Source organism: Branchiostoma belcheri, unplaced genomic scaffold (assembly GCF_001625305.1).
Source record: "Branchiostoma belcheri isolate BF01 breed outbred unplaced genomic scaffold, Haploidv18h27 scaffold100, whole genome shotgun sequence".
NCBI lineage: Eukaryota > Metazoa > Chordata > Leptocardii > Amphioxiformes > Branchiostomatidae > Branchiostoma > Branchiostoma belcheri.
Genome location: NW_017802381.1, coordinates 718,624 through 730,132, shown reverse-complemented (window position 1 = coordinate 730,132; position 11,509 = coordinate 718,624). Strand labels below are relative to the sequence as shown.

Here is an 11,509-nt window from a genome sequence, read left to right as displayed (position 1 = left end):
AACGGGCGCTGGCTAAAGCCCTGGGGCAACGTGAGAAAAAAATATTTTGAGCCCCGTTTAACCTTCACTCTTTGAGGAAGGTAAAAAAAAAGGGATGATTTTAAGTAAACAAATCTCCTTGGATGGCATCTCTGAACCGTTAGGAATAAAACCTGACTGGCCCACCTTTCGTAGGTATTGTTTGGAAACTTTGTTTATATCAGACTATCAATGTTAGTACCAAATGGAAAGTGCACCATGTAGGTAGGACAGAATAAAAACTCTCTCCAAGTGTGTAGAAATTGTTCAGAATCAATACAAGAAACTTGAGAATCTGATGATGAGAGTACAAAAACTGTAACAAAAATTGTCTACTTCCATACACATGTAATGCTCAGTTTTGTTTTCTCATAATTCTTTCATAATGGCAATTACACATGTAGACATCAGGTCAAGAAGTGCAGTATTGTACTACCCATACCTACAATACATGTACATGTACTAATATTAAGGAGTGATGTGATCTTTGGTGTTTTGTTCATTTTGGTGAAAATCACTGTGTGAATACTGAGGATAACTTACCCTTAATTTCCTGAAATGTGAGTTTCGCAGACTGATTGTACATGTAGATGGAGTTGATGATGTGTATAGTCTTTGCTCATCAATGTAAAAATAATTATCTTTGCTTAAGCCAACAGTCCTAACTCCTGACTTGATTTAAGTGTACTCTCGCAGTATTTTGTATATACATGTACATGTACATTGTCTCTGACTATATATCTGGCCATTTTTTTTTAGAGATGGTCCAAATTTGCCCCCAAACAATAAGACTAGAGTTTCAACTAGGCATGCTAAAGATGAATATCTTCAATCCTGTAAAGCATCGTAGTGATGTACATGTAGCTTTTTGTATTAAAGTTGGTGTTTCTTACTTTGCCTCTGTGTCCACATAGATTGCACATATTATCAATCAAATCAGTAGGAACAATATTTATAATATTTCAGTCAAAAATGTTACTATTAAGTTAATATTTGGCAAAGGTTTGTTAAGTTGATTATTCAAAGATCTGACACCAGAATTCAAGAAGTGATGCAAGAACACTGATGACTTTGCTTCAAGAAGTTGCAATGTTCTTACACAGCACAGTAGTGGGCATTCAGATTCCTTTGTAATCTGTATGATACTAATAATAAATGTACAAATCCATGCCGAAGGCTAATTTTTTATCAAAAAGGTGACACAGCCTTGGATCTCCTCCTAATAACTGATATTCCAATCATTTACAACTCACATTAGACAATTTTCTAAATGATCATGCAAATACATGTAATGTTTTAACAAAATTTTTTTGTTTCCATAATTTATATCTATTGATCTCCATCCAGATGACACAAGTTCCAAGTAAGAAAGTTGTATCAGCTGGGTAACTTGGCACAAAAGTCCATTATAACATTTTCTTATTGATTATGCAAATACATGTAACCGTACCAACTTTTCATAGGCCGTGTTTATGTGAAGTCACCCAAGGCTCTAGCTTTACATGTGGTTTACCCCGAAGCCGGTTTCAACTGGCTCCATCTGAACGGTTCAAATCACATTGAAAGCGCCTCGATCCCAAACCACTTCTAGAGGTGGTTTCGAATCGGTTTTCCTGCATTGCGATTTGTGTCTGAACGCAATGTGATTTCAATGTGACCGTCACTTGGTCATGGATTACGGGGTGATATTTCTTTATTTATATGCAATACCAACTTTTACGTGGCAGCAACTTAAAGAGCAGTAATGGTCAAATAATGTGTCAGTTCTAGGGCGAGCTTCGCCTCTGGCGGGACCACGTCGGCATTCGGCCGAGATACGCTGGGAGGGGGGCATCAGCAAGCAGGTCGTTGACCTCTGACATTAATAACGCGCCACCTTGCGTGTTTTCATCAAACAAAAATAAATGTAGCTCAGGCGAATTGTGATCGGACACGGTTTCAAAGGAATGTGTGGCACATGGACCAGATGTGAGGAATGTGAGTTACCCGAATCGCGGTTTGGGTGACTTCACATAAACACGGCCATAGTCTTTCCCAGCTGTACTATGCCTTACACATCAGCTTCAGGGCTGAATCCACCTAAACAGTATGAATGTGGCCCTGTCTGTACTGATAGCACAACAGCTATCTACATGTAACATCAAAACCAGAAGTTCTTCAGTACCACAACAAGCCGCCAGGGGGCCAAAATCTAATCATTTTGAGGTCCCATCCAGACCTACCCACCTATTATGATACAAAATTCATATGACAATCCATCCATAGCTTCCTGGTTCTTCTTCAGTTGTTATTGTGCTAAACCACATACATACATACATACATACATACATACAAATGCTACCACGCAAAAACATAACCTTCATAAGGGTATAAACATCCATCCATATGTTCTAAAATTAATACTCTGCTATATATGAGACTGACAGACACTATAACATGTACATTATTACATTGATGATTTACATCCTTATTTCATCAAGACATGATTTGCATATAACTTAGTATTAACACTTGAGGACAAACAACTTAGATCCAATACCTACTGTGAAACAACATAATTAATGTGTGTATTAAATAGCTGTAGAAATCTTTTGCTAGTAGTGTATACTAGTATCTCATTTTAACCAGACCCATCTCAGAGTCAGCATTTGGGTTTCTTTTCAAAGCCCACGATCATGATAATGATCATTCTGGCATACTCATTTTGACCTGAATGAGGTGAGGAAAGACGTGTAAAGTGTAACTCCCAACATCTGCTTTGAGATTACCCACAGTGCTCTACTGGTCACATGGTAAGACTCATTATTCAGAGTCCGGGTCCTCTTATCCTCTAGCCAAGATGGCGGAAGAAAATCCTGTGGCAGACACCCGACGTTTGGCGGCGAAAAAACAGACCCTGGACGACGCTTACGCGGCTCCAGCCAACTTTTTGGAGATTGATGTACTCAACCCAGAGACGCATTTGATGGGGAAGAAGCGTTACACCGACTACGAAGTCAGAATGAGGGTGAGAACGCGGGCGGTCTGTCATGTCAGGGTTGGGGAAACGAATCCTAAAATCTGTCGGGTTTCCGCCCACTTCCATGTGACTAGCGCAGTCTTGTTTGTTTTCTACTTGTTCTGATCCAAACTTCCCAAGCCAGGCAGTGTTTACAATGCAAGAAGCGAATATTGGCCTAATCGGGTTTCATCTGCGGTAAAATAATTCCGGGGACAAACTGTGTCCTGAACTCACCTTGTTTCCGGTATAATTTTGTTCAACTCCCTATAACTCAAACCTGCCGGAGTAAAACAAATAAGTTACCTGTATTTAGATCCTGATTGCTACCCTTTTCCTCTGGTCACGAAGAGTTCAATGTTTGTAGATGGCCAGTGTCTATAATTTATAGTATTCTACTATACTGTAATCTATTGTAACTATTTGTGTACCAATGAATGTAAAAGTAGAAATCATATACCAATGAAAGTTGACACCTTCGTTCGATGTACACTGTCTTACAGGTATAAACTACCTGTTACTAGTAGAAGTAGTACACACAATGTATTAAGGGCCTGCTGTGTAGATCTCATTTGTCAGTGTTAACCAGTGTCACTGTTACACCAAATAGTGGGTCCATTTTAGCCGAGGTCAGTCATTTGGTTGGTTACAAAGGTTCTAATAAATCTTGCTTTTTACTCTACAGACAAATTTACCAGTCTTCAAGATGAAAGAATCGTCGGTGCGCAGAAGATACAGTGATTTTGAGTGGCTCCGGGATGAACTAGAGAGGAATTCGAAGGTCAGATGTGGTTGTGTGAAATATTCTGTCACCTCCAGCTGGAAACTTCATACATGCAATGTATACAAATGCAAAATATAGATACAAAATGTACAGTCAAACTTGTCCATACAACCACCCAGGGGACTAAGGAAAAGTGGTCTTCTTATATATTGTATAACAAGTGAAGAGGGTTCTAAACTGTTGAGTAAAGAGACAGAGTCTTTGGTCACCTAGGAATCTTCAAGGTGATTGTACAAAAAGCATGGCGACAAGACAAGACAGAGAACAAGAGAACAGTAAAATTTTGCTCACATTACTGGTACAGTAGACTGTCCCATTGATCTAATCTCCAAGCAGGTTTTTTGGTGGCCTGTAGACAGTAACAAATTGGCCAGGCAGTATACTAGTACATTGGCCAGACAGTATCCAGTACTCTCATCTGCCGAATAAACATACATGTACGGGTACGTTTATTTTTTGGGGCCCTAACATCCACCCAGTACGTTCTTATTTTGCACAGTACGTTTATTAATTTTTTGAAAACCAGTAATTTTTTTCAACTTCGTGTGAAAAAAATTGACAAATCATCGACGTGAAGACGTTTATAAACGCGTATTGTAGCGAGAAACTTGTCATTTTCGGGCCGGTTTTTGCAATCACCGCGTGCATAAATTCGTCTGAATGTTCTATTGTCATGGGTGGTGCTTATCAAAATACGAAATATTAAATGCCCCTTTTTTTTTGTCTATTTCAATTCCTAATTGCAAATAACAGTTAAAGATTTGTGCATATATCAGTAAGGGCGCATTTTAGTACAAGAGACACAGGTTACCCGTCAATTTTGGTAATTTTCCGGGGGGTACGTTTATTCCGGGGGTATGTTTATTTGATTTTGAAGATTTGTCCGGGGGGTACGTTTATTCCGGGGGGTATGTTTATTCGGCAGATTAGAGTAGCCATCCAAGGTGGTCAATGGATGCTGTCGGCCAAATCTGACGTTGCAGCCACCGAAAGACATGCTTGGAGATTACCATTGACCCAATGTGACCCAACCACAGCCCCATATTACATTGCACAAAGACCGCCATGCTCTCAAAATCAATGGCAAACTGGCCGATTCCTTCACGATTTCTCGCTAATTATCATCAAAACCCGTTCTCTGCCACACACTTCAAAATGATGAAGTTGTCAGAGATTGGGCCTTGTAAGCAGGTACCAAATCTGGGGAAAAATCGGGTCTGAGAAAAAGCAGTCCTTATATACTCACTAACTTAAAGAGGTGGTCGCTTGGGCAAGTTTGACTGTACATGTAATTACATGTAATACTAAGCTACATGTAAACCCCAAGAGGGACCAAACAGGCACATTGAACTTGCTAAGTATTAAGCAGGCCTCGAAATTAACTTTTTTTACTATTGTCCCCGAATTGTCCCAAAAATAGATTTCAATTGTCCCGAACTGAGGATGGACTGTCCCAGCCCGCTTTTCAGGAAATAAGTTGATGACAACAATAAGAAAACAACAACAACTGAATTTGTACTTTAGTTGTAAATGTCCGTCATTTTTCCCCAGACTGTAGGGTCATACATGAGAGTATCATGGGTGTGGCGCCATCTTAGAGGCCCCCCTCCCCGACATTTGGAATCCCTGATTGGTCAAATTTAAATGTTTGTCAGAATATTATGGGCTGCCAGTGGCCCGCAGCAAGATGGATGTATCGTGTTCGTAAATGACGTGGACAGTCTCAGAATTTTCCAATTGCCCCAAAATTGTCCCGAAATGTAATTTGAATTGTCCCGAGCTGAAAATTTAGTGTCATTTGACACTGGGACAATGTTAATTTCGAGCCCTGATTAAGGATAGAATTGTAAATTTTAATGTAATCTCAGATATTGTAACCCAGTCTACATTGTAAATATAAAGCACTGGTAAAATTTCAATTGGTCACGGACCGAACTTGCTGTAATGCTCTGTCAGAAGACAGGGAAACTTCTTAGTGTAAGTAAAGTCAGTGTTCGAAATACCTGTCTGCAGTCTGCAATCTGCAGATAGATTTCAAAGATTGCAGAAGAAAAATTTATACAATCTGCAATTTTGCAGCAGGAAAAATTGGCACTTGGGATTTGGCGCTCTTGGCCCCAAGGACATACAACACTTAAGCTCCTGTTCTGAAACAACAGGAGCTTCTTCACTAATTTACATCAACCTTGTCTTGACTTGTCTATCTTTTGTTTCCTTTTGGACTTCCAAAAATTTGTCTTCACTAATTTGCATATCAATCAATAGTTCATGCTTATAAACTTGCAAGATTGTAGTATAGAGGCTTGTGTATTTGCAGAAAGTATTTCCAAATTGCAGAACAAAATTTTGACTCTTCTGCAATATTGCAGAACACTGAAAAAAAGTATTTCGACCACTGAAAGTTTAAGTCCAAACAAGTACCAGGGAAGGGTTTTAGAGAAGTGCGGGCAATCAGAAAATAGTGCAGTGCAAATTAGAAAAGTACAAATCAGTGCCCCCCTCCCTCCCCCAAAAAAATGTGAGGCATCTGCGTGTGCATTGATTTTCACCAGTTCTCAAAAAAAAAATCACATCCTCCGAGGCCTCCATCCTCCGTGAAAATATAGAGCTGGTGGTAACTATGGAGGATGGCACACAGGCTACCGAAGATCCACGACTCATGAACTCAGTACAAATGTGTATACGTTCAGTGCGGATTCATAAATTCCGTATGTCCTACCGCAAATTCACAATACCAGCTTTGTATTCCTGTGGTTTATTAATTACCATTTTTTTTATATTTTTTGCCAAAACCTTTTTTTATTTGCCCGCATGCAATAGTTTGGGGGTCTTCAGAGGATGTCATCCGTAAAAGTCAGTGTGACCTTACCACACCAGGGACACCTGCAATGGAGGCTAAGACTCAAGTTCTGGGTTTGAACTTGACATGGTCACATGCCCAAATGATAACTTTTTAATTAAGAACTTGACCACTTGATACTGTCCTGATGTTCATACCCGTGTTGTTCCCCAGGTGGTTGTTCCTCCCCTCCCAGGCAAGGCCTGGAAGCGTCAGCTACCATTCCGCGGAGACGATGGAATCTTTGAAGATGAATTTATTGAAGAACGTCGCCAGGGCCTGGAGGCATTTATCAATAAGTAAGAACATTCATGTTTGTCTTATGTGTGCAGGAGAGATTCCTAGTTATTTTGGGCCACTAGTCAAGATACTGATATGGTAGTCAAGGTGCTCATGTTTTTATGTCTCTCTCAGGCGGCTATAAACAGGGAGATACAGTATGAAAATTGGGAGATACAGTATGAAAACACAGTGCATATTACATGTCACATACATGTATATGAAATACCGAAGGATTTGCTTCTCTTAGACTAGTACCGCACCTACATATTCACAAGTTAGGAAATTAACACATGCTGCAAACTTAAGTGTCCTTATGTGCAGATCTAGAATTTAGCCCATTTGTTTCAAGTCATTTCTGGATGGCCCAAGTGTATCAGTAAGACCCTGAAGTTGTCTGCAGCAGAAAAGGATGCCCAAAGACACAAGTCTGTCAGGAATGCTGTCTAGGCTCCTGTTCTAAGATAATAAGAGGAGTGAAACAGAAGGTAGATTGGTAAGGTCCATACTTAGTATTAATATTGTTTAGGAAAGATAGTCAATACTGGTGTAAGATTCATCTCCAGACGTTGGGGGGGGGGGGTTTGTACAGCGTCACTTGGCAGAAGGGTGGTCCAAAATGTGTACTGGTCGGCTACTTTTGATCTGGTGGCACAGCTGAAGTCTGCCATCTCTGATTGCCTTGTTGTTTTTTTCAGGATTGCTGGTCACCCCCTGGCCCAGAATGAGCGCTGCCTGCACATGTTCCTGCAGGAGCCCACGTTGGATAAGAGTTACGTTCCTGGACAGATCCGCAACACATGATTCACCTGCCAACAACTCACACCACCAGTACACATCCTCACATCCTCACACACTCAGTATCTTTTCTCTCAGATCCTTAATTAGAAACTGTCAGATGCTGAGATTCTTCTTGCCAGCAATCAGCACTCCATGTTCCAGCTTAAAAATAAAAGACTTCTACTTTAATCAGGGCTTAGCTGATACATGTATGTACTTCTTTTCTAAGTTGAAAAGCCCACTAGTTTTAGTACCAAACTAATAGCCATTAATGTATGTTTAGTTAATGTAGTACCAGCATGAGAAGATCCCAATGTGTATAAACCAGCTTCTAGAATGTCTGTCATCAGCCAACACACACGTGATTCTGTGTAAGAGTATTGGTGAAGCACTCATTAGGACAGACATCAAAGTAGCACTCATAGATAATCTGCTAGAAGCTATTTTGTGAATGCTGAATTGTTTAATGTCTGTACATCAGCAGGAGATTTGGCAAACACTGTATCCTGTTTTCTCACTCACACTAGTTTCCAGGTAACAAAAAGAATGGTGAGTGTGTGAAGCTGAGCGTCAGATTTACTTGTACAACTGTCATATTCAAGGCAATACTCATGTTGAAAATGTAGTATGGGAGGTGGGAACTCCTGTGATGTTGAAATAGAATGGTAGAAAGCCACTGCGACTTTTGGAGTAGTAAATAAAATGATTGATTTAAAGATTTCCTAGTGCCACTGTGCCAGTATGACGTACATGTAGAGACAATGAGGTGTGTGGACTTCAGGCACAGTCTGGGAACAGATTACTTTTCTCCCCATTTTAAATCATTTCTATTCAGTAAAACCAATGCTCTTATACATGTAGAAAGTGACAAATTTTGAGCTTTGACCCAAGAGAAAATTAGTAAATGTAGATGTTCAATGATTAGAATGAACTGTTGGGAGTCATATTCAGAAATTTAAATGCGGATTTTTTTTTAATAACTCAAATTTAGGCTGAAATTATCCTTAGCAAAGTCATACACAGTAGAAGATTGTATCCCTGTATACCTAAGGCAAAAAGTTTGGAAGCTTGATTTCAGTGGACCATATCCCCATTGTTTCTTTATTAAAGGTTTTGTATTATTATATCATTAATAATCGTGGCTTGTTACCTTTTAAGATGGTGAAGTTTATTTGTGAAACAACAACTGATTATGTGAGTGGGTCACAAATAAACAGTGCTGAAAATTGGTTGTGGGACGCCCTCTTGTTGTGGGATGGGGTATTGCAGGAGGTGTTGGGGTGTTGGAGCTGTACATGTGTATGCTTCTCTCATCTGCTGCTGATTCTCTCATGTTTTGTAAGCCCAGGAGAAATGGACAGAGTAATAGCAGAGATATAATTGACAGAAATCAAGTTTCCAAATTCTCTGTGTTAAGTGTATATCATACGGGGTTCACTATGCAGCTCCTTGTACCATTTGCCTTCTCAGTTCCTTGCAGCCCTAAGTACATATATACAGTATAAATGTTTGTGTTCTTTGTTTAGTGCAGAATATAACTACATGCTGTAGCTTGTAATTAAAATCCTGCAGAGGCCCTTTTAGCTAAATTTAATTCTCCCGGTTACATACGAGTCACCCTTGATAAGTGAAATCATTAGGCCAACCTGTATTGTTTCATATAAACTGTAGAACTGGTATCATGTGTTTTCTGTATGTTCTATACAGTACCTGACATGTTTTAGCAAAATTAATGTACACTACGATAAGTACTGATATTAAAAAAATGAAGCCACATGTTGCACCCCTCTCCTTCTCCCACAGGACTTGTAAAACTTTTTAAAATTTGATGTTTGAATCTGTGACGGCCCTTCATGGCCAATCCGATCTGTTGTCAGAAGGGTGCTTGCATCGTGATCTAGAAAGTTGTGTAATGTCGTTGGAAATGGACCCCTTACTGGAATTCTGTATGTACCTGTTTGGTACTTGGGACAACAAATCAGAGCTGTGTCAGCATGTTACATCTACACTTAATCAGTTTTGTTTAACCAATTAACATTCCCATTACTTTACAGCCTCTAAGCTAGAATTGATTAAAAACACAGTTAAAATGCAATTAAAGACAGTACTGTAAGCCGTGAATAGTAACCCGGTAGAATGACATGGCTTGCTACAAAAACAGTTTCCTTCCCTAGAGGTAAAATAAAACTCGAAAATTTGCAGGCTTGATGAGCTAAACAGTAATCTAAAAGGTAACAATCTTCAGCACAGGACAAAGGCATTTAGAAACTGACCTCAACAAGCTTACAGCTTTCGAATAAGATTCTGTAGTGAATCATTGATCTTCAAGATACCCTTTTTTTTGCCAAAATGATATTACGGTATACAAAATATTTTAGACAGATGAGAACTCCTAAAACTTAAAAAATTAACTCCTTCATATGTAGCAGGACCTGCAAGCTGGTGTATTTTTCATTTATTTTGTACATTACATTACAATAAGAGTTGTAGGGTTTGAACTTTCAACACAAGAAAGGAACTCACCATAAATTTTTGGCCAATCTCACCAACCTTGTTCAGATGTAAGATTCACTCCCCGACTCTTGACCTCATTTGAAGATTTTAACCAAACCACCCTCGCAGTTCCAAAATAAGCTGCTAGGGTGACCAGACATATGGCAGCTCGTCATGATGTTGAAAGTTATCTGCTACCAAATAAAATCAACAAGGTAGCATGTACTAAAGATTTAAAAAAAAACTGGCAGCTTTACTGCAGTGCCAAGGTCAGCCACCTGACAACCCATAAGTAAGCTTGACCTTCGTTGTCTCGAGCCCACCCATATACCAAATGGATTGACATTGTTGACCACAAACTTCCAGAAACACAGACACACACACACTCAGACACCCAAAACAATATGTCCATTTTCATAGACTTACTAACGTTGACCAATTGAATATATATTCAATGAGAAAACTGCTGTACTTCTTTTTGTCAAGGTCCAAGTGAGTCTCTCCACTCACTGATATCTTTAGCTTTTATTTCATTTACCTTCACTATATGGTACACAATATACTTGTTAGGAATGGGGGTGGGGTTGCTGAAGAAGGATGAAAGACAGTTGAAAGCTTTCCAGTAGGCTAGGGAGCAATGGAAAATAGCTCACAATGCAAGACATGTACAAGATTTGTTATACATGAGGGAGCAGGATGTACAGAAATGTGATGACTTGTGAGAACACAGTTTTTGCCTCATGGGGATTTCTATAGTAAAGGACCCCAATGTGACTCACTTCAACATGGTAAAAATTATAGTAGGGTGCACTAGGGAAATATGTTTTGGTTTAGTGTATCATCTGTAAAAACTGAAAACGTTATTATTTTCTTTGTGTGTAAGACCCCCTATAATATAGTGCCCTGCAGAGGTCAACTTAACAGCAGGCTAAGCCCTGGAATGCAGTTCTGTAATGTGGCGCATTTATACACAAACTGGAAAAACTTCACAATCCAAATTATACAGTCTAAAAGCCTATATATTTTCTGTAACACACAGTGCTGGTTACATTGTACCTCTAACATATTAAGATGTTCTAGCTAGGCTTCAAGAATTTTGCCTGTACTACCAATTAGACTCTAAGGGAGGGTCCCAAAATGCTGAGACTATTGCTATTAAAACATCAGAAACATTTGTTTGATATTTGTTCAGCACCAAGGACAGGCATGTCCACCTGTGTATGGATGGTGTTCAGCACCAAGGACAGGCATGTTCACCTGTGTGTGGATGGTGTTCAGCACCAAGGACAGGCATGTCCACCTGTGTATGGATGGTGTT

General features: G+C 39.5%; 1 protein-coding gene across 1 annotated transcript; it reads left to right on the top strand.

Moving 5' to 3' along the window:
* Positions 1 to 2,788: 2,788 nt before the first annotated feature.
* On the top strand, positions 2,789 to 9,472 carry LOC109473592 (sorting nexin-3-like). Its single transcript, XM_019773508.1, has 4 exons — positions 2,789 to 3,025; positions 3,702 to 3,797; positions 6,814 to 6,938; positions 7,617 to 9,472. Exons 1-4 carry the CDS (start codon positions 2,858 to 2,860, stop codon positions 7,720 to 7,722), a joined length of 495 nt encoding a protein of 164 aa, XP_019629067.1. The 5' UTR covers positions 2,789 to 2,857; the 3' UTR covers positions 7,723 to 9,472.
* The last annotated feature ends 2,037 nt before the right edge of the window (positions 9,473 to 11,509 follow it).

Excerpts from the sequence above, each read along its gene's own strand:
- LOC109473592 (XM_019773508.1), top strand. The coding sequence starts at position 2,858 with ATGGCGGAAGAAAATCCTGTGGCAGACACCCGACGTTTGGCGGCGAAA. Across the intron at positions 3,798-6,813 it reads AACTAGAGAGGAATTCGAAG|GTGGTTGTTCCTCCCCTCCC; the intron begins GTCAGATGTGGT and ends GTTGTTCCCCAG. Across the intron at positions 6,939-7,616 it reads CTGGAGGCATTTATCAATAA|GATTGCTGGTCACCCCCTGG; the intron begins GTAAGAACATTC and ends TGTTTTTTTCAG.